The following is a 21,568-nucleotide window of genomic DNA, read 5'->3' as shown; positions in this document are numbered from 1 at the left end:
TGGTCTCCTGGTTGAACGTAAAAGTCGTTTTCATTACGTTTTTTTTTTTTTTTTTTTTCTTCACGCACCGACGTCTCCTTACGTAAAGCTGTTGGAGAATATGTATTGCACGTTACGTTACGCGACACTGACTGTAGGCGATCGGTGAAGGGTTTTGTGGGTCATGGGGAAGGAAGGTAAATAAAAGAGGAGCGTTGGTAGCACACGGCCGCTTGTTCCCGACGGTTTCTGGGAGTTTTCTTCTGACTCGGCTTTGAGGACACGGGGACGGAGAGGCCCGACGGAGCCGAGAGGAGGGACCGTGGTTCGGCTACAGCAGCAGCAGCAGCAGCAGCTGTGTCTGCGGTGAGATGAACATGTCTCTTACCGTCTATTCATGCTGCTCTCCGGCTGGTCTCTGCACTGGCCCTGCAGCAGCAGCTAGCCTGGCAGCTAGCACTAGCCACAGTCGGTATTTCTCAGAGCCAGTCTTTCGTTAATTCTTAATATTTCCTGAGTTTGACTTTAAAGAGCAGCATGTTGGCTTCTTAAAAAACGTAAAACAGAGTAAAATTCAACAAGCTAATGTTGCTGTTTCTGGCTACAGTTCGCTTCATGGAGCCCCACTGTCCCAATGCTCCCAGGCAGAAAACTAAATTCAGGCGCTTAGAGATGAGATTATTTGCATATTTTCCTATCTATTGTTTAATTTTTGCAGTAAAAGTGTCTTGTGCGTGACAAAGGCACAGCCGTGCTCCACATCAGTAAATAAAACAGGTGTCACACTGGCCTATCTGTAATAGTGTGTATTAATGTCTAATCCTCTTACTTTGACCCCCATTATAATACAACATCTGTTAGTCAGAAAATAAAACATGTATAGATATACAGCCTCTAACTTAAGAGCAATGGACAGTTCACCAGGGGAGGAATAGTTTCTCTGGTGCCTTTAGGTGCTACATTAAGAGAGGGGAGTGGAGTAGATGGGGATTTAAATTTCTATTTCTGGCAGATCATTATGGAGATTGTATCTATCCCTCCAGAGAGGTTAGAGAAGTTGGCTAGGCCAGCATGTCTAGTAGTTTGTCAGCTGTTCATCCGTGGACTTACAACGATATAGGTCAGTGAAGAGAGCTTTTAGGCACTAAATCTGTGTCATAATATTTGTGTCTGCTATTGTCTTTCGACTTCGCATCAGGTGAGTGAGCATCAAATATATTATAAACACAGTATGGTAATATATTGTATAGATTTGTATTTTCTCATGCAGTGTACTGTATATATGTTTATATGTGCAGATGTTTTTATCAGGGTTTCTTAAATCAACACAACTAGCTTCTGCTTATTTTGAAACCGCGTTAGAAAGGCAGTAACTCAACTGTTAGGTCGTTTTGTGGGATGTAGTTTATGTTGCTCTTAAACTTGATTGAATTAAACACAGAAGCGTCTCTGTCATGTAACGTAGCTCACTGACTAAAATGGGGTTGTCAAGTCATATAAACGTGATGGCACAGTCGTACTAAAATAACCACCTAACAAACTGGCAAGTGGGTGTATTGGTGTGTAAGCACAATTAAGTATTTCGGTTTAATACATAGTATGTATGATGCTAATTATCGTCTGTTTTGACTATAATCGTACTAAAATTATTTTAACTGGCAGCACTGTGGTTAAAAATGTTCTGAACTTACCGAACAAGTTGAGTTAAATATCCGGTGAATGCTTTTGCCTGCCGGGCCATCATGTCCACATTATTAACGGTTGACCAAAAGACGCGAAAGCAGCAGATGGAGTTTGAATTTGTTTATGTGACATGAGGCTGTTTGTGAAGCTCAGCCCCAAGATATCACCTCGCTTGTCCTGCCAGCTGTTAAAGGTATCGGAAAAACTAAAATGTTTTCAGTAGGTTTCTGTGTTTTTTTTGTTTTTTTTTATTGGAAAACTTAACGTTGACAGAGAATTTCTACAGACGCATCCATGCCGAAGTGTTTTGTTCTTATACGGTTTGTTTTTAACCTTATTTAGACATTAAACTCAGTATCGGGCACATTTCAATCTGTTTCAGTCGGTGCTTCAGTGGGAACATGAATGGTTTGAAAAAATAAAATTGTGATGTGTGAATCTGGTGTTATGCTCTCAGTTCTCAGGTGGTCTGATTGGGTTTGCCTCGTCCTTGTGTTGCCATGGCGATGCGGGAGTTGGTGGAGGCAGAATGTGGGGGAGCCAATCCTCTCATGAAGTTGACCGGTCACATGACGAAGGAAGGGGGGTCATGGCGGCACCGCTCAACACCTACAGTGAGTGGTTTGTTTCTGTTCTGTTCTGATCTGTTAAGTCTTTACATGTTTATCTCTAAACAGCTGCTTAATAACAAACACATTTTCTTCAGATCCCCCCCACTCCTATTGAAATTGCAACCGAGGAAGAGGTCAGTTATAATTTTGCTTTCCATTTACTGGACGCTATATGTGTAATTCTATAATCTTTTTGACCCTGAAACCTCTTCTCATGTTTAGCTCCTGTCATATATTCAGTATCACAGTTCTCAAACATTAGAAGTGGTCTCCATTAGCCGTAATAATGTGTTTGTGTTTTTGCTCCAGCTGGTGAATGAGTTCCTTCAGGCTCCCCCACGACCCCCACACACATTTGACATGGGCCAGCTGCTGGAGGAAATGCAGCAGATTGACCAGCAGAGCTACAGGCAAGCTCCACAGAGAGGTACACTTCATTGTGTTTTTTATCTCATCCATCTTGCGTAAATGTTCAGATATTTTCTTTAGACCTTATGCAAAGACCCAGAATGCCATGTGCAGCAATTGAAGCGGCACATATTTGCTTGTCGCAGCTCCAGATGTGGCAGCGCTGGCCCTTTCTGGTGACTGGACAGCTGAGTTCCTCTCAGGACCCGACTCTGCCTCCGCGCCGGGGCTCGCTGCTCTTGGTGATGCAGCAGATGCTGATTGGACGAGAGAGTTTATCGCAGAGGCAGCAGGTACTGGGAGCACACGGTTTGCAATACAGCTTTCCGCAGCCCTCATCAGTCTGTCTTGTGTTTAAATTAATTTGAGCTTCCTGTTTTGTTCCTTTTGTTGCTTTAGATCCTGGACGCTGGGCAGAGGAATATCTGGAGCAGTCAGAGGAAAAGTTGTGGCTGGGTGACCTGGGAGACAAGGAGAATGAATGGTGAGAGCATGGAGTCATGGATGGACGACACTGAACATATGGAGATGAAAAATAGGACTACTTCAGCAGTCATTTTGGAGCACAAGAACACCAGTGAAAGCAGATTTGAATGCAAATCTAAAACTTGATAATGTTTTCTTCTTACTGAGCCAATGTGTCTGTTGAAGCTCACTGAAGTGTCTGAATAGGAATACAAAGTACTGGCCTTACGCAGGCAGCGCACTGACCTCTGTGACAACAATGCAAAGCACAGCCTTCAGCCTGAATTGATTTGTTCCAGCTTGTATTATCTCTGTGAAATAGAACAGATTCTTTTAATCTTATAACGCTGAGATGTGTTATTGTTAATCTGACAGGACAAAAGAGTATCAAGCGGGAGAGGAGCTGAGGCAGACGGCCAACGAGCTTGTCTCAAAGGTCGATGACCCCAAGTTACAAAACACAGAGGTGAGCAGTGTTTCTTTCTGACAGTCATTGCCACGTGTCATTCATTTGTACACACCTGTCACCACATCCTTTCTCTTTTTCTCAAACATTTTGTGGAGCTGATCCTTGGGACCGCGGTGCATTAGTGACGCTGTGGTGTTTCCAGCTTATTATCTTGGTTTATAAAGAAATGTGTTGGTTTGGAAAGAAAACTAGTGGTATAATAGTGTAAACATGACCAGTTAGAAATGGTAAATGCTTCTTTTGTTGTCATTTTTTTTTTTCATTGTTGTGTAGTTCCTGCGATTCATTAGGCAGATTGGCGAGGGCAGTGTGACAGTGGAGAGCAGAACAGACAAACAGCTCACAGATAAAGCTCAGGCCCAGGAAGCTCAGAACTGGGCCTCCAACCTCAACCAGGTATGAGTCACTGCCCACCCAGGAGGGGATGGCTTCAGCAGGTTCGGGGGCACAGTATATCGGGGAATCCTATTGGTTCGTATTTGCACAGTATAGGCCTGGTGACTCACCACCCCAGTATCTGAAGCAGAGTAACATTTTCCACAAATGTACCCAAAAGCAACGTGAAATATGAATCTCAAGGCTGCACAGTGCTGCAGATGGAATTTCTTCTGCACAGAGACGACTCTCTCTCGACTGTCCGCCTCTCTTCTTGTGCATTTCATTTTTAATGTGTGCAACCAAGCTCTGGGCATTCCCATCTTGACTCAATTTTCCTTCTGTTCATGAATTTATTAGAGTTGGCAACTCCATAAGTTTGACTTCATTCAGTTCAGGCAGTAAAAGGCTGATGCCAGATTTTGGTTGTGATCTAAATTCTCCCTAAAATCACAATGTGAAGGAAGACTATATCTGCTGGGAATAGTAAAATTGAATGATGGAAAGTTAAGCTAAAAAATAAAACTCATGGCAAGTCAGAATTGTGGCACAATAAGTTAAGATTTAAAAGACATTATGAGGCAATAAGTCAAACATTTGACCTGCTGTTGTATAGATTTAAGAGTTGTAAATTAGTTCTTCGTGTGACAAAAGTTAAGTTGACTGAATTAAAAATGATTTGTAATTCATTTAAACTTATTTACACATTCTTAATGAAATAGTCATGGACTGTTTGGCTCATAAGGTCAAACATTTTGATCTGCTATACAGGGCTTTTATCCTAGTTTAATTTGGCAGAAATGGCCTTCCACATTATATTATTCCACTGTGCATGTGCAGCTCTCCGTCCTGTTTCTCATATAATATGTAATACACGTGCCATTGCCCTCTAACTTTGACATGTACTTCTCCCATTTTTTGACCTGCCTTTGAACTCTCGGCTTGCCATTCACTCAATTAACAACCGCCATTCATCTACTTCTCCTACTACTTGAATTACTCCCACTTCGTCCCACCTCCTCCTTAAAAAAACCTCCTCACCAATCGCCTCCTCCTCCTCCTCCTCCTCCTCTAAACATCGTCCCATAACCCACCCCTCCTCGCCTCCCGCCATAGTTCCTGATGGAGACGGGGGGAGGGACTCTTCCCTTGGAACCCCCAGAGGCGAATCAGAAGACTGAGAAAGTTAAAGCTAAACAAGCAGAGCACTGGGCCAAAATCGTCAGGCAGGTAGGACCTTTGTGGTCGCGATAGGTTTTTATTTAGCTGTAGCTATTTTTTTTTTGTTTAAGTTCCTTATTTAATAATTTTTTTGCTCTAGGTCTGTTTTATTAGAGAATTAGGAAGAAAAATGAGGAAGGAGCAGGAGAAATGTCGCTTTTTCTGTGTTCTCTCTGCTTTCATTTAACCTCCTATCCATTCACTTTCCTCAATATTTCCCTGTTTGAATGTCCTCATCCTCAACTCTGATACCAGTTTTCTTAACCAGCATGTACAAACAGCTGTCAACCATACCGTTGCTCTTCATTGCTATTCAGGTGTCAGAGGAGTCAGCTGAAGCCTGGGTAGACGAGTTTGCTACATCAGGACCAGATTTTCAACAAGCCAAAGCTGCAGTAGAGGTGAAACAAGAATATGTGACTTGTCAGAATCTTCCACCCTAAATTAAGTGCTGTATATCAACTGGTTACATAGATACTAAATCACATTGTGTCCAGGAAGGTTGAGGTTTAAAAATGGAAAATGACTAGATGAGAAAACTTTCTTGAACGATTAGCATGAAAGTGCCCTTGATAAGGAAACTTAATCTACCGTCTTTCTCAGTGCGGTCGATTCCTTTGAAAAGCAGAGGTCAAACGTGTCTACAGTACAGGGTGATGTATGATGTGAGGGGCGCTGGTGAAGTAATGATGTGTATCTGTCATGTTGTCAGAGTGATGTGGATTTCTGGGAGAAGCTGCAGCAGGAGTGGGAGGAGATGGCCAAGAGGGATGCAGAGAGCCATCCATGGCTGTCTGACTTCGATCAGCTGCTCAGCTCTTCTTATGACAAGGTAGCTGCCAGCCTGGTCACAAATACTATCTGTCATAGAGGATCTCAGCGTTTGTGCACATACAGATGTCCTTCATGTCTAAAAGACCTTGCATGCAATATTGTTAGCCTAATAGTATAATTGCCTAAGCCATTTGACTGTGAGATGATTAATAAAGATACAAATGCACCTGCCAGAAAATGTGCTTTTTTCTCATCTTCAGAAAATGTTCGAATATGACTTTACGCAATTATGCTGTTACGCTACTTTTCGTATACCTGATTAAATCCCAGCTCTTTCTGAGTCTCTCTGTTGGAACCATACTGATAGAAATGCTCATAGCTGTGCACATGTTGTCTTTCAGGGATATCAGTTTGAAGAGGAAAACCCCTACTTATCCCACCCAGACCCCCTGTCAGAGGGAGTGAAGAGGATGGAGGCAGGGGATATCCCTGGTGCTGTACGGTTCTTTGAGAGCGCTGTCCAGAAGGAACCAGACAACCAGCTGGTGAGACATTACATCAACATCCTGTCAATAATTTTACTCATTATTTATTCAAGAAGAAGGCAGTTGTAGTGTGTGAGCTCATTTTCTTCATTAAATTGCAGGCTTGGCAATATCTGGGAACCTGTCAGGCAGAGAATGAGCAAGAATTTGCTGCCATCAGCGCCCTCCGCAGGTCAGAAGTCAGAATTGCATAATACCACTTGCAGAAAACTGTATGTAGGTACAGGTAGAGCGGGTTATATGCCGAAGTGTCTTCGAGCAGGACACTGAACTCCCAGTTGCTCCCAGTGCAACTGACACTGGTGTGTGAATGTGTGTGTGCTTGTGTGAGCAATGGGTGAATGTGTCTGTGACTGTAAAAGCACTTTGTGTACCAGTAGGTTGAAAAGTGCTATGTAAAAGCAAGACCAGTTACCATTTACATATAACAATGCAGAAATCAAAACACAAAGGATTGATATGTGTGTATATCAGTTTTATAACTCAAGTTTGTTCTCATCACTTTTCCAGTTTCTTCCTTTTCTGTAGTTTTTCCATAAGATATCATGGCAAATGCAGGTGTAAACAGAATGAAATCCTATTATTCCGCTTTTCTGATTTCTTCCTCTCTCTGTTTCCTTCTTAGGTGTATAGAGCTGAAGAACGACAACCTGACGGCCCTGATGGCGTTGGCTGTCAGTTTCACTAATGAGTCGCTACACAGGCAGGCCTGTGAGACTCTTCGTGACTGGCTAAAGCACAATCCTAAATACCGCTCTGTGTGGGAACAGAACGAGCGTGAACGCCAAACAGACGGCGCCAGAGAAAAGGAGAAGGAGCGGGAGCGGTTCGGATCACTGCTGCCAGAGTGTGTATTTCAGACATGCTTTTAAGCAGAATATACGGATTCAGTTTCCAATAATGCAAAAATAACCTTTCTCTTTGCCCCTTTTCCTCTTGCTATTTCTGCACAGATCTTTGTTTACTGACGTCCAGACCTTGTTCCTGCGAGCAGCCAACTCTGACCCTGCCCAGGTGGACCCTCAGCTGCAGTGTGGTCTGGGAGTCCTCTTCAACCTCAGTGGAGAGTATGACAAGGCGGTGGACTGTTTCAGCGCTGCTCTTTCAGTCACTCCACAGGTTGGTGCAGAAACCAGTGCTGAGATCCTAACGTCCTGAATCTGTCTCGCTGTTTCTGAGCTTTTCTTTCATCTCTTCATTTCCCATAAGGACTACCTGTTGTGGAATAAGTTGGGTGCTACACTAGCCAATGGAAACCGTTCAGAGGAAGCAGTGGCTGCCTACAGGAGAGCTCTGGAACTGCAGCCAGGTTTCGTCCGTAGTCGCTATAATTTGGGAATCAGCTGTGTTAATTTAGGAGCACATAGGTGAGGAAGCAGGTCTATGTTTTGTTAACAAGTAATATGATGTAATTATGATCTCACTGTGACTACCATTTAAATGAAACTACGTTTGGGTTAAGTTAATTATTTGACTTCTATTTTTTGAGTTGACCAGTCCAGCGATGCACAGTCTTATCCAACACTGGACTTGATATGATTATTTGGATCAATACTACATACCAACTGTAATAGTGTGTAATTACACTGAAGCAAATTAGAATAATAAATATTCCAAGGGTGGTCAACACGTACGCTAATGCATGAGTTGAAAGTGAAACTGATCTAGACTTGACAGTCGCAGTAGATTTGCTATGCTTATTTGATCCTGTGTTTCAATTCGCACGCTGTAACGCTGGGAACAAAAGCACTCTGTTGTACTTTTTCATGTTTAGCATCACTTTGCAAGCCACATGTCAGTCTCAGATGTGCTTTTTTTTCATGCACTATTTGGGTTAATATTGTGACAGTTCCTGGTTGAATGTTGTCGTTTCTACTTTTATTAGGTGGCAGATATTGAAAACACACAGAGGTGTGACTTTCTTACAACCTGCTGAATTTTAATTTGGTCAACTAGACCAGCTATGCCAGTTTCAAACCGTGTTCATCTTTATTTAATCATGTTGTTGTATGCATACTTATATCAATTAGGGTAAGACATACACATATCTCTTATTTAGGTCAAGTGTAGTTTATGAACCTTTTTGGATTAAAGTAATTAGTAAATTCTGTTGCCAGTTCATATTTATCTGAAAGTACTGCATCTTCCTTCTTCTTCATCCGCAGAGAGGCAGTGGAGCACTTCCTAGAAGCTCTATCTCTACAGCGCCAGGCCGCAGGAGATGGAGCAAGAGCTGCGAGGGGGCCTGGAGGTGCTGCAGCCACTATGATGTCTGACAATATCTGGTCCACGCTGCGCATGGCTCTAAGCATGATGGGAGAGAGTCCGCTGTACGCTGCGGCCGACCGGCGAGACTTGGATGCATTGCTGGCTCATTTCTGCCAGAGAGAGGTGGACGGTGGGACTGAATGAAGTTGTGCACGAGGAGGGCTTATTGTGTGTGAATGTGGTTTACCAGGAGGTAAATGTTTGGGTAATGAACGGAGCACATAGGAGGGAGTGTGATCGTAATCAGGACATGGTACAGGTTAGGGAGAGATGGCAGAGGAAGACACTGTGAATTATTCGCCATCATCATCATGTGGTTAATGTGTGCTTAAATTACTTCAAGCAGTATTAGTCTACACCTAGAGAGAAGCGGCCAGTAGAAATCCAGTCATGCCACCACATTTCACGTGCTCAGCACTCCTCGCATTTCTTCCTCTGTGTGGGTAACTGGCTCCAACGAATGTCGCTTTCATTGACATGAAATTCGTTCTGGAGAAAATCAACAAGAAGAAGCACGAGTCGATTCGTTCTGTACTCAGTAGCCTGCAATGTCATGACACTCAGTGCTCTCCTGGTCTTCATTAACAGTCCAGACTCTGCAGTTAATGTAGATTAAAGGTATTATTGCTGTGACAGTAAAAAGAGTGCGCTTTTTTTTTCTGCTTTTGATCAGAAGTGCTCTTGAGAGAAGGATCATGCCAGTTCAAAGTAGAAAAAACTCAAAAGTGCTGCAGTTTTTTTTTTTTTTTTTTTTAAATACATTATTTAATTTTTTTAGTGATCATTATTCTGCCAGGACAATGAACTGACAACCAGCGGGACTGTTACTGTTATGATGAGTGCGTGTTGGGTTCGGGTTTGGGGACGTTAATCATGTATTGGATGGTAAAATCATTTAACTGTTATTGAGAATGATTTCTCTGGGCTCCTTCTCTTTCTCTTTTCATATTGCTCTTGTAAAACTATTTGCTTCATTGTAAAATACTTCTATATGCCATACTGTGTATTGTAACATAATTGATGCACTATAATTGTTTTCAGGCTACTTATATCCTGACTGCAATGTTTAATATAATATTCAGCAATAAAGCTTTGATTCCAAACGGCTGTGCATTTCTTGTTCCTCAATTAGTGAAAAATGAGTCCAGTAGTATAAAAAATGATCAGATGGCAGAAATAAGTTCACAGGGGAAACCCATCTTTATTTTCTTTTTAGTTAGCTCTTTGTTGGTGCCTGCGTCCATGTCCCATCAGTCTTACCCTACAGTACAGTAAAGGTTTTAAGTGGAATACATTAATTTTAATTTCAAGTCTTTTAAGTTGCATGTATTGTTTTTTATTCCACCTAATAGAAATGCACATACTGTACGCGGTAGAAACATAGGCGTGTTACAGACAAGGTTTCAGTGCGATTTCCCAACCGAACATTTAATTTTTCTCAAGATGTGAAAAACAACGCGTGACTTCAACGTTCAAATGCTTATCAGCGGAACGGCCCGCCCAACTCCCGGAAGTTCCTCCTCTAAACCAATCAGCGCCCAGGACGCTGGGAGGAAGCCCGCGTTGATTGGTTCATTCAAAAATAACGGGCACGCAACCTTGCCATTTAAATGTTTTAACAGAGGTTCGTTTCTCTTATTTGTGTCCAGCGAGGAATAAGTGAGAGTAGATTCAGCTACACGCATCAACGACTCACGGTGTCTCATTTTAAGGTAAGATAGGAAATATACGACAACTTACCGTGTCTGTACTTCCTAAATATGCATAAGTTCGCCTGTTTCTTAAATGCGTGAACTGGCGATATTTAAGAATAAGTTACACTAACTTACTTAACTTTAGTTCAGCTACATTATTAGCTTACTAGCTAATCTTATTGTTCAGTTTAAACGACGCATGCATTATGATAAATATACTGGATTTGTATAAATTAAGAGTTTGTTTTAGCCTCACGTATGTTTACATGCCTGTGCTAAATACACAGTTATCCCAGGCAATATACATTTTCATTATACTGAAATACGCTGTTGTTGTTTATTTAGAAATGATCTTAAGTTATGTGTTGTGTTTTATTTGTGTGTGTTGCCAGTATTTTAGACTTGTTTGTTTTGTTTTTAACCATTGTGCTCTTGACCTCTATTCACCTCTGACCCAGGTAATACTTTTAAACGTAAAAAGAAATCATGGGATCAAGTGAGAGCAAGATGTCTGCGTCTACAGCATTAAAACCAGAACCAGTCATCAATAAGACTCAAGTCAGTCATCTGATAGATCCACGCTCTCCCTCAACTGGCATAGATCGAACGCCCATTCAGGTAAGTTCTCTGGTTTATTGACCACCTAATGTGCTGTACTCAGAAATAAAATAACCATGTGTCCGTCTTAGGTTGACGGATTTGTGTCCAAAACTTCTGCTAAAGTGAAAAGTGAGTGTCCTCTGGCATTCGGTGATCCCCGTTCACCTACCATTGGCATTACCCGCACGCCTGTAAGGGAAGTCATGAGAGGTAAATGTTTTATTAATTTTACACATTAACTTTTAGCTTGGCCTTTTTTTTTTATTTATTTGCATATTACTTGTTGCATGACTTTCCATTTGTTCTTTCAGCTACAGTCGGGTCGCTTGCTCGTCGCCTGGGTATGCTTTTCCACAATGAGGCAGAGGGCAAATCCCTTGAAGGCGCTAAGAACTTTAGCGATGCTGTGGAGGAGGAGGTCCTCAGAGATGAAGAGTTGGCTTCTGCGGAGTCCCTCCAGGCTCCACTGTTGCCCTACAACGTGGACTCACTAGCTGAGCATGCTAACCTCCTGGCTACTCCTGTGCAGCTCCCTGTGCAGAGCACAGGTGACTCAAGTCCCTTCGTTCTTCTTGAGGAACCTCAGGTGGAGATTGAATGCGAGGATATTAGTCTGGAGGAGGCAGAAGAAGCAAGAGAGTCTCCTCTTCACAAGAGACTGAGCACGAGCCTGATAACTTACCACGAGGGAGCAACTGCGTCCTACATCTTTACTGATGTGCACGGTGATGGTGCGACATCCCCAGAGCCCAGTGTGGAGTCACTCAAGAATGATGGGGATCACTCTTACGCTGTTCCTTCCATCACTGTTAAGTCCCCTGTTGAGCCTTCCCTCACCGCGGATGTAGATAATTCCCCTGTACAGCCAGAGGAAGCTGAGAAACCTCCACAAGACGCAAAAGAATCTCCTTCCTTGCCTCCAGTATCTTCAGAGGCACCAAGTGTTCCCAGCCCACAGCAGCCACAGGTGTCCACCGGCATCCGCTGTCCCACCTTTGACTCGAAGAGCCCCAGTCAGGCAGTGTTCAAGCCACAGTGGTTGAGCAAAGGCTTTGGTGCCACTGGGGTAAGAGCCAGAGGAGTGCAGGGGCACAGTGGCAAAGGAGGCGCCTCACCTCTTGCCGTTCGTGTGGCTGTTAAGAACATAGCTAATGAAAACAAGGGTCAGTCTGGAAAATTGAAGCAGAAAGGTATGTAGAAAGTTCATTATGAGATGGTGGTTTATTACAGGATCTTGTTGCTTAATTTGTTTTGTGAAACTCTTTTGTGCAGGTTCTGAAGGTCGCTCCCCACTGCAGATCCTTAAGGAAACCAACTCTCCCAGGGAACACCGTTCTCAGGTGTGCATGCTGGTTATTATTTACTTGTTACAGTAATACCTGACCGTACCAAATCAATTGCATCAATCATGGAGCTGATGGTTTTCTCTTTATATCACAGATGAAGCCAAAGGTCTCCACACCAGACAGGCAGAGGCTTGGACAGATGGACCGCAGAGTGCTAGCCGTGTCTGTGGATAAGGAAAACAGATAAGGCACTACAGTAATAGTCCAGCCTTTTATACTTAAAACATGTTTTTATGTGTACAGTTCATGGGCTTTTAATGTTTTGTGTATATATATTACTTGAACCACCACCGTGCAGTTTTCTATCTTGTTTTGTAATTGTGTAAATATAAATAAAATTATTTCCGTCCATCATTCTGCTTTAACTCTTATTGGTTTTAAACCACTTATACACACTATTTTTCTTGTGCTTTTCTTTTCTGAGAACCCTTGTAGTTTTTTCTGAAATGTCTCATATGTACACATTTTTGTTCTGTTTGTGCAGAAATAAAGCTTGACACTCAATATTTCTTGTCACATTTTCTGTTATTCAACTCTTTATAGGGCACTCATCAAAATACTTCGAAAATCTAAATGTAAACCCTACAGTGTTATTGAGGGAATCAGAAAACTGTTTAACTTATGTAAAATTTTTCAATTTCTTTCTTTTTTTTTAATTTTCATGGAGAAAATCAATATTAGTGAATTTAACATATATTGTTTGTCGGCCCTAAGTTGTAAATATGTAGTTTAGACCATAAGTGCTGATTCAGGTACTTGTTAACATACATATTATCTTATTAGACAACAGTAGGCCATTTACCTACCTAATAAATCAGTTATACCTGGAGTTCATGCAGATGTGGACCTTGAAGACCACAGTTGACCCTGACTTGAACTGAGAATATATATATTTTTTTAATCTTCTGACTGAATGAAAACCACATGCGTCTACACCTCATTGAGAGGCACAGGGACACAATTTAAAATGTCTGCTGCAGGTACCGTATATGGTTCCTTGCCCCATAAAGGGTTAAACCACGTCACTTCTATCTTTTGATAGTTTTCACTTCCTCGGTCCCATTTTTAGTAAATTGTAATAAACCTTAGGGTGAACCTAAAGTTGCTGCATGATATTTGGAGGCTGTAACTCTGTTGGCACCTTAGAGGCAGTTTGCTTTACAACAGGTTTAAACTTGTTTGGATTGAAGACACGTGACCGCTTACACCTTGTCTCAAATGTTTGAACTGTGCCTACTCGGTCACCACCCAGTTCTCGTTTCATGCAAACTCCTCGAGAGCTGACTTTTTAACTGTAACTTGGTTTGAAGATTAAATTAGAAACACATAACAGATAAAAAAAATCTAATTGGGTCTAGTGTAGCACGCAGCTCTGTTTAAAACCTACGCAACATCTGTTTTGTTTAGGCATGTTTCATACTATACCTGATAGGCCAGATGCAGGCACAGAGCATTTCTATTTAAAGTTGTGAAGTTGTAAAAATTGTGGTTTGTTCCAGAACCAGCAGGAAGAAAAGTATGAACTTGATAGAGGTCAGAATATCAGAAATTAAAACTATACACTTGGGTGAAGCAGAATTCCATGTTTTATTTGTTATTGCTTGACTTTGCACAGTGTGTATCCAGTATTGGAAAAGAGGCAGTCCAAATTCTAGTTAGAGCTTGGAGGTATTTTGTTTCTGTATGTACACAAACTGTCCTTCAAGTTTACCTGTTTGCATGCAGGGGAAAAATTAAGCAGTTATATACACATTCAGATGTACTGCTCATATGCACACAGTAGCCGTTATCATCCAAACAACACCCGTACAAAGAGTCCTGTCCTGAGACAAATAGGTCATCTTATTTTTGTAAGTGCTTAGTGAACCACGAAAACCATTTTATTATCCCATCTGTCAGTTCAGCCGTTTATCCCAAGCAGTTTTCAGGTCTAGCTACCGAGGGGTTGGGCCAAATAGTGAGACCCAAAATCCTGGTAAATATTGTCCATCAATCACATACAAAACAACTCAAACACTAATGTAGACATCTGCAAACTAGATCTCCTTAATTAAAATTAGAAAATGAAAAGAAAGTAAATGTAAGCATCTAGGGAATCTACCAAAACTAAGAACAAACAATAGTCTGAAAACAATAACTCAAATGCTCATATTCATGTGACTTAACCGATGCTTCGATATAAAACACAGCATATTAGTAGAGCTTGTTTGACCCTACACACGCTATGACTTGACACGTATTCAGTTCTATCTCATCCAGTGTGCTACCGTTTCCATTTGGCAACTGTTCTCATTGGGTGATCTTGCAGCAACGAATGTGCACATTTTATCAACGTGAACCACGGTATAATTAACTATTGACAGGAATGATATTTTCTGAGACCCCCGAATTCCCCCCATAACGTGAGAAGCAAGGTTGTAGCGCAATGTGACGGAGAGAAGAGAAAATCTTCACATTACAACCTCTCTCCAACATCAGATAGGACTTGGCACAATTGAAATACCCTCTTCTCACCCTATGCGGCACCTCGTCCCTCATCCCTCCCTCAAACTCCAATTTCTGTGTAATCTTCTTCGCTTTTCCCCAGGCAGATGTTAACTGCTCTCTTTGTGCTCGCCGATGAGGAACAGCCTCAGTTCCATATCTTGAGGAAGCTGTCCCAGGATCCTGTGCAACACGCCATGCCGTCGGAAGACACTCCGATGCAGCTCACTCGGTTGTCGTGACCAGCCAGCACTCCTGAACAACCGCACACAAGATGAAAGATGAGCAAAGCCCACTTCGAAATCAACTGCTTATTTTCGGTCTCCGAGTTTTCAAGTTCTCCATCTTTACTCACCCACTCTCTCAGATTTAAGCGCGTCCCAGATGTTGACATTGAAGTCGTCGTAGCCAGCCAGCAGCAGGCGTCCGGACAGGGAGGGGGCCAGGGAGGTCACCCCACACATGATGCTGGAGTCCTGGTATGTGATGAGCTCTTGATCGGCTCGCAGGTCGTACAATTTGCAGGTGGCATCGTCTGACCCTGTTATCACCGCGTTACCGTTGGGGAAGAACTAGAAGAGACAGAAGTAGTTAGAAGCCGCTAGAAACGACAGTCTGAGCTCTGCACACAATTCAAATCCTGCCCCCATCCTCACCCCGATGGCATTGATGTCACTCTCGTGGCCTCCAAAGGTCTGTCTGCACGCACCCTCCCTGATGTCCCACAGCTTGGCTGTGTAGTCACAAGCTCCCGAGATGAAAAACTTGAAGTCTGGGGACACGGCCAGGGACATGCAGTCTCCTTGGTGTCCAGCGAAAACAGTCTTTTGGGTTCCTGTCTCAATGTCCCATAGGACGCTAGAAATATGATAATCGTTGCGGTGTTAAATACAAAAAAGGAAAGAGTTGCAGCATACCTTTTATTTTTAACACTAAGCTCTTACCAGGTGCAGTCGCCTGAGCTGGTGATGATCTCACTGTCACTGAGGAAGCGGCAGCAGGACAGGTAACCTGGGAAAAGAAATATCACGTCATGATGCACTTTAGGGGAACAAAAGTGGGGTGGGCATAAGTGACATCAAGAGATTTCATTTCCAGTGTCCCACCTGTGTGCGCCGCCAGCTCACGCATGACCTTGACGTTCCCGTCTTTTCCCTTGAGGTTGTAGATGGAGCACATGTTGTCCAGGCCGCCACAAGCCACTAGGTTTCCTGAAGGCGCGTAGGCACACGTCATCACCCACGAGGACTTGAGGGGGATGGCGTTCACCTGGGTACACACAGAAAACAGGTACGCTTGTTTCGAACGTCTGGAACCAAATGAATTTAAAACACTGAATCTGAATGTACTGCAAACATGGTAAGGCCCTCAAAATGTATTTGTCTGAAAGCGATGGAGTCGTGCATGAACACATCACGTTACACAATCCAAATGAAGCAGACATGACACAGGCATGTAACAGACTAGTTGTTTTTTTCTAGTTTACCATTAAATGGTTTAAACTTTCCAGGTTCAGTTTTAACCTAATTTACATGACGCACATTTACCCGCTATAAAACAATATTAACACGGCACTCCTTTTTTCTTTCCTACCTTGTTGGTGGTGATGCTGTCCCACACTATGAGCTTTCCATCTTGAGAGGCACTGACACACAGCCTGGAAACACAATAAATAAGAGTGATAAAAAGAAAGGGCCATGTGGCAGCTTAACATCAGGTGCGTGCGCCACGTTCCTGTTAACACATCCAGTTTGAAGCAGCGTGTGTCCCTAACAAATCCAATTTACCATCAGAATTTCCTTTGACAAAAAAATTATCTCTCCTCCCTAAACGTGTTAGAAGCTGAACCAGAACTTGGCTGCGACATGAAACGGCCTTCTCAGTTTTGTCTAGAATACACCGTGTATTTACTTGGAGTCAGTGGACCAGTGCATGGCGTAGATCTTGGCAAGGTGACCCCTTAGCGTTTTCCTGGTCTTCAGCTGGACACGCCCCACCACGGTGATCCCAGCTGCTGCCTCCTGCAGTGTGGTGTCCTGCATGGTCTTACGAGCTGCCTGGAGAGCGAACAGAAACAAAGCTGAGTAGGTCACCGCCAGCAGCCATGTATAATGTATGGATGTTCTGGGCCGAATAAAACTGCACACATTTCAGATTGCTCAAGGAACTCGGCAAGAATCAAAGTCACAAAATATTCTGGATAGCTACATCGTCCTATTAATTAACCACACATGATACTGACAGTGATCTGATCTTTGAGACTGTCCGCCTCCTTTCGCAATTGCTCCATTTCACCCATGGCGATGGTTGTTAGGCACTGTCACCAGTAGAAACGAGGAGAGACGTCGGGACAGCTGGTAATCCTGACACGAGGGAGACAAAGAGAGATAGGGAAACAACAAAGATAGAATTCAGTCACTAAGAAATCATGAAACAAGGTTCTTATTCGTACCTTTACGTTCCAGTTGCAGCACAGCGAGTGTTTTTACCTCATGCGGGTGTTTTACCTGCTCCTATCTACACTTGTTATCCTCTCTACAACCAGTCTCCAAGTAAGTGCTATTTTGCAAGTCAAACCGGCCCTCATCTACTTTGCAAACTTTCGTAAATAAGTAGGAACAGACGCATAGAAACCCACAGGACACACCTACACGAGAATACACACACCTGCACGCACACACACGCAGACACAAGGAAACACGAGCAGGCTGTATGAATATTCAGGCAGGACATTAACAGTGAAAGTTTGTTCTTCTGATGATGTGACACTTATTGGGAGCACACATCCTCACCCAGAATGTACACACAAACCAGTATGTCCTGTAACAAAGTCATCAGTGCATCGACTCTCAGCCGGTCGCCTCTCGCTTCGTAACAACAGTCACGGCCCTGACAGGGGACTCTGTGCCATTTAACACTCCAGTGAGCTCTCAACTAATGTTGATGGCTTTTGAATTTGGTAATGACATGATTAAATGAGCTACGTTGAACGGTGAAGCAATCACCTAATGGTCGAACCCGTACAGTGTGACAAATGTAATCAACGCGGAGCCAAAGTGAAGAGTCAAGTGGGAAAGCATGACACTTATTTGACTGTAAAGCACCACAATACAACCAGCCTAAACAAAACCGCCCTTGTCTTTCTATTGCACAAATGAAAATACGTCGAGAGCATTTTCTTCAGAAGCAAACAGCTGTCACGCCATTGCCTTTATCTTACCTTGAAAACTGCTACCAAGGGACACCAGTTGATTTAATTGTGTGTTTTCCTACAGCAATCTCTCCCTCTGTGTCACTATTTGAATGAGTGTCCCTTTCAAAACACATGACCAAGTGGATTTGCCTCTAATTTGTTTGAAGAGAAAAGGAGAGGAGGGGAGTGAAGGAGAGAGCGACTCTGTAAAAGAGATAGATCTGATTTAATTTTTTGCAACTGGGCTCAATCTGTGATGTAAAATGAGTGGACGATGCGCTGAAGTGTGCTACAGTTCAATCAAAGAGTTGATTTATGGCTCAACTCACTAGCTGCAGCATGTGTTTCCTTACACGGTCGAAGGCTACACTGTCCCCGTATTTGGTAGCAGGGACGTCCAGGCCTCTGTTTTTCCAGATGTGGAAACTGTTTCACTAATGAGTGTTGTAATTAATGCCTGAGTCGTTTAGTTGTATTATTATCCTTTTGCTGTTCTGTCGCTCGGACCTTGCCATTGTTCCATGCGATTAAATGACTGCTAGCGGTTGCTGGATGGCGAAGTCCATTAACACAGCCAGATAGATAGAAGAGGAGGCAGGGGGAGGAGGGGGGAGAGACAGGGAGTTAAGGGGGTGGAGGGTAAGAGGTGAGGCAGGAGAGTGAGTTTTAAATCCCACTGGCTGAGATTTTAAGGGAAGCCTTTTGAATCAAATCTGCTCTCATCCGATTACTGACTGCTCTTTGCATCTGGATAAGAGACGGAGAAAGGGATGGGGCAGCAGATAGTGGGATGAGACCGAGGGAGGGAGGGGGCAGATGGAGGGGGGGTGGAATGGGGAGAGAGAAAGAGACAGAGAGGGAGAAAGTGTGATGGCTGGCACTGGGCCTATGGTCTGCAGGTTGCATCTCTTCTTTCTGAGAGCTTGTGGCCAGCTATAACTCAAAATCTTGCATTGTTGCCTCAACTTGGAAAAAGAAAAGTTTCAATGTAGCGTCTGTTTGACATGAGGTCCTTTATACGCCACCTTATATCTACTTTATATTTGTCAGTTAACGATAAAATAACATACTGTAGGAAATATGTCAGCATGTGTGAGATGACATACTTTAGATTTTACTAATCATTTTATGGTAAATGCACTTATACAGCATTTTATAGCTCGGCAGTAAATTATAACGTTTATAATGATAGAGGAGCCACACAAGGTGCTCGTCTGCCATCAGAAGCAATTTTGCGTTCACTGTTCAAATCGTCAACCCTTAGTGCGTAGGCTGCCACCTGAGCAGAGTAGTTATCTCATTAATGCAAGAAAAAAAAGACTGTGAGTCATTAATCTGGACTGATTTATGGTCAGACTTGTTTTTGTTTTTTTGTTTGTTTTTTTACCCCAAAAATTGACTTTTTCTTTCTCAGACAGACACAGACGTCCATTCTTGGCTCCATCAACTAAGACTTTCCTGAAAGTGACCTATGTCACAAAATAAATATTGATATCAGAATAAAATAGACAGTAACAGAAGACCCGTATCCATGTTGCGTGAGTCTGGTCCGTATGACCAGACAGTTTTATTCTCTTTTCAGTTTGATCGTGCAGATTATGTTTGATAGCATTAAGAATCAGACGACAAAAGGAATTAGTTTTTTGCTTTTTGAAGTCAGATTATCGGTGCATACAATAAAACCAGCATTTGTATGCTGATCCCATGTAAATCCCTCTGTTGTGTGTGCAATAAACAAAAGATGAGACAAAATAAGGCCATTCAATGTGTGTCAGCAGAATTCTGACATGTCTCTTTGGCGTTTTTTTTTTTTTTTGTTTGTTTTTAACATAATGACTAAACTCTAAACTCTAGGATCGTAATTTTACCATTTTGAGAACATTTGAGAACATGGCGTCTTTATAATAATGGTCCATTTGGAATAACTATTTCTTTCTGAGAGTATCATCGAGACAAAATATACTTAAAGTTTAACCAAATTATGAAATATGATTATTTTAATTTCACCCTTAAGCACACTTTCATCTGACCCTTTGAATTTGATCGTGAGCAGCATGACCCACCTGCACAGGCACAAAACCAGACAGTGTAAGTTAACCACAGCAAATAACAACGACCGTCCACTCACCGCCAGTAGACTCCTCTCAAGGTGTTTGGGTAGATCTTTAATCACTCTTCCTCCAGCGCTCTCCCTCGGGTCGTTGTCATAAGTTCAATCTGCCTCTTACTACACTCCCTCCGTTCATTCAGTTTTGGTATCAGACACCGTGTGATATTCCTCCGTCACTCACTCTCTCCACTGCTCCTATGAAGAACAGATGAGGATTGGTGGGATGAAGGCAGATCAGTGATGAGGGGATAAACCCTGGGATGGACAGATAGAGAGGGGGGTGGCGGTAAAAGAGGCAGAAAGGGAGCAGAGAGACAAGGGGGGAACCAAACAAGGTGCAGAGAGTGGCTGTGGGGTCACAAGACACGAGCCCGGGTGAATCTGAATCAAAAAACTAAGAGATGGAAATCGTGGAGGGGAGGGGAATGAGGATAAATAGAGGACCCGAGAACATGGCTTTTTATGGTGCTGAGGTAGTCTTTAAAAGATCTATGACTGGCAGGAGGGGTTGTGTTTTGTAAACCTGAGGTGAAGCTAATATTAGAAAGTTAAGGGGCTGCGAGGGGGATTGGCAGAGTAGAGATCAGACTGGAGCGGAGAGAAACATCTACCCTCTTTGCAGAACACGGTTTTCTCTCTTTGGTACAAAACAAACTTCAAGGTTCTGCTTTTAAATTCCACCCTTGCGCGTCAGGGAGCGTGCACAGCACAGCTGCTGCACATTATCTAACAAACCAAATCACCTGTATTGGTTATGAAACGGCACAACGTGCACTCACTATTATGAGATAGCGCTTCAGGCAGAAGGTGTGTGCAGTGACCACATTTCACCTAAAAGGTCTGTGAAAAGTTCATTTGACCTGCTCCTGGAGTAAGATACCGTAACACCTTTGACTCCCAGCTGCTTAAAGAAAAGATTCTCGCTGAAGTTTTTACACTGATTCTTTGACAGCCAGAAGTGTGAGTCAGCACCCACTCTAACGCTTCATGAGGAACGCCTGAACTAGATACTCCAATATAATGCAACAGCTCTGCCATGAAGTCAGTCTTTACAAAGCTGATGCATTTCATTTTTTATTTTGTTAGATAATTCCACTTTATGTTTATTACTGAGGCTGTAGTGGGCGATGGTGGAGTACAGATCTCCATGCCATTGAGCAGTGCTCCTTATTTTTTTAGGTTAGTTTATTTCAAACAATAAGAAGGAAAGAAATGCATTATTTTTTGCCTGCATCATGCATACTCATTGGCTGAACAACAACATTATGGCAGAATTTGCGCACACAGGTGCTCCTACGAAAGTGCACAGTGAGCATATGTAAAGGTTTCGTATTTTGTAATTT

The 21,568-nt window shown here is 42.8% G+C and overlaps 3 protein-coding genes across 10 annotated transcripts; 2 read left to right on the top strand and 1 right to left on the bottom strand.

The window, feature by feature from the left end:
- The first annotated feature begins 117 nt into the window (after positions 1-117).
- pex5 (peroxisomal biogenesis factor 5) lies at positions 118-9,901 on the top strand. 5 transcript variants are annotated; one of them, XM_047599448.1, is made up of 17 exons: positions 118-345; positions 2,120-2,276; positions 2,369-2,407; positions 2,583-2,700; positions 2,828-2,974; positions 3,081-3,165; positions 3,522-3,612; positions 3,889-4,011; positions 5,107-5,220; positions 5,529-5,612; positions 5,924-6,043; positions 6,387-6,530; positions 6,632-6,702; positions 7,156-7,377; positions 7,484-7,649; positions 7,740-7,897; positions 8,696-9,901. In XM_047599448.1, exons 2-17 carry the CDS (start codon positions 2,163-2,165, stop codon positions 8,940-8,942), a joined length of 2,043 nt encoding a protein of 680 aa, XP_047455404.1. In that variant the 5' UTR covers positions 118-345; positions 2,120-2,162; the 3' UTR covers positions 8,943-9,901. The 5 variants fall into 5 exon arrangements, with proteins under 5 accessions (XP_047455404.1, XP_047455406.1, XP_047455408.1 ...); XM_047599449.1 differs by lacking the exon at positions 5,107-5,220 and having other exon boundaries at positions 120-345; XM_047599450.1 differs by lacking the exons at positions 5,107-5,220; positions 5,529-5,612 and having other exon boundaries at positions 119-345.
- Positions 9,902-10,366: 465 nt separating this feature from the next.
- Positions 10,367-12,792, top strand: cdca3 (cell division cycle associated 3). Its single transcript, XM_047598707.1, has 6 exons — positions 10,367-10,510; positions 10,951-11,110; positions 11,182-11,302; positions 11,404-12,282; positions 12,365-12,432; positions 12,533-12,792. Exons 2-6 carry the CDS (start codon positions 10,979-10,981, stop codon positions 12,623-12,625), a joined length of 1,293 nt encoding a protein of 430 aa, XP_047454663.1. The 5' UTR covers positions 10,367-10,510; positions 10,951-10,978; the 3' UTR covers positions 12,626-12,792.
- A 1,214-nt stretch (positions 12,793-14,006) lies between these two features.
- Positions 14,007-20,522, bottom strand: gnb3a (guanine nucleotide binding protein (G protein), beta polypeptide 3a). 4 transcript variants are annotated; one of them, XM_047599764.1, is made up of 9 exons: positions 20,244-20,522; positions 17,165-17,285; positions 16,834-16,979; positions 16,516-16,579; positions 16,029-16,191; positions 15,867-15,933; positions 15,579-15,780; positions 15,278-15,494; positions 14,007-15,177 (listed from the first exon to the last, which is right to left on the bottom strand). In XM_047599764.1, exons 2-9 carry the CDS (start codon positions 17,219-17,221, stop codon positions 15,071-15,073), a joined length of 1,023 nt encoding a protein of 340 aa, XP_047455720.1. In that variant the 5' UTR covers positions 17,222-17,285; positions 20,244-20,522; the 3' UTR covers positions 14,007-15,070. The 4 variants fall into 4 exon arrangements, with proteins under 4 accessions (XP_047455720.1, XP_047455722.1, XP_047455719.1 ...); XM_047599766.1 differs by lacking the exon at positions 20,244-20,522 and adding an exon at positions 18,143-18,239; XM_047599763.1 differs by lacking the exon at positions 20,244-20,522 and adding an exon at positions 17,375-17,536.
- Between the last annotated feature and the right edge of the window lie 1,046 nt (positions 20,523-21,568).

The sequence above is a fragment of the Mugil cephalus genome, chromosome 11 (assembly GCF_022458985.1).
Source record: "Mugil cephalus isolate CIBA_MC_2020 chromosome 11, CIBA_Mcephalus_1.1, whole genome shotgun sequence".
Taxonomy (NCBI): domain Eukaryota; kingdom Metazoa; phylum Chordata; class Actinopteri; order Mugiliformes; family Mugilidae; genus Mugil; species Mugil cephalus.
The sequence above is the reverse complement of the archived record's forward strand: the minus strand, read 5'-3'. Positions and strand labels throughout refer to the sequence as shown.

Bases quoted from the DNA above. Each gene is read 5' to 3' on its own strand.
- pex5 (XM_047599448.1), top strand. From the start codon at position 2,163: ATGGCGATGCGGGAGTTGGTGGAGGCAGAATGTGGGGGAGCCAATCCT. The intron at 4,012-5,106 runs GTATGAGTCACT...CTCCCGCCATAG, and splicing joins GGGCCTCCAACCTCAACCAG to TTCCTGATGGAGACGGGGGG. The intron at 6,044-6,386 runs GTAGCTGCCAGC...GTTGTCTTTCAG, and splicing joins TCAGCTCTTCTTATGACAAG to GGATATCAGTTTGAAGAGGA.
- cdca3 (XM_047598707.1), top strand. From the start codon at position 10,979: ATGGGATCAAGTGAGAGCAAGATGTCTGCGTCTACAGCATTAAAACCA. The intron at 11,111-11,181 runs GTAAGTTCTCTG...TGTCCGTCTTAG, and splicing joins TAGATCGAACGCCCATTCAG to GTTGACGGATTTGTGTCCAA. The intron at 11,303-11,403 runs GTAAATGTTTTA...TTGTTCTTTCAG, and splicing joins TGTAAGGGAAGTCATGAGAG to CTACAGTCGGGTCGCTTGCT.
- gnb3a (XM_047599764.1), bottom strand. From the start codon at position 17,221: ATGGGTGAAATGGAGCAATTGCGAAAGGAGGCGGACAGTCTCAAAGAT. The intron at 16,580-16,833 runs GTAAATACACGG...TTGTGTTTCCAG, and splicing joins CACTGGTCCACTGACTCCAA to GCTGTGTGTCAGTGCCTCTC. The intron at 15,495-15,578 runs GTGAGGATGGGG...TGTCTCTTCTAG, and splicing joins GTGACATCAATGCCATCGGG to TTCTTCCCCAACGGTAACGC.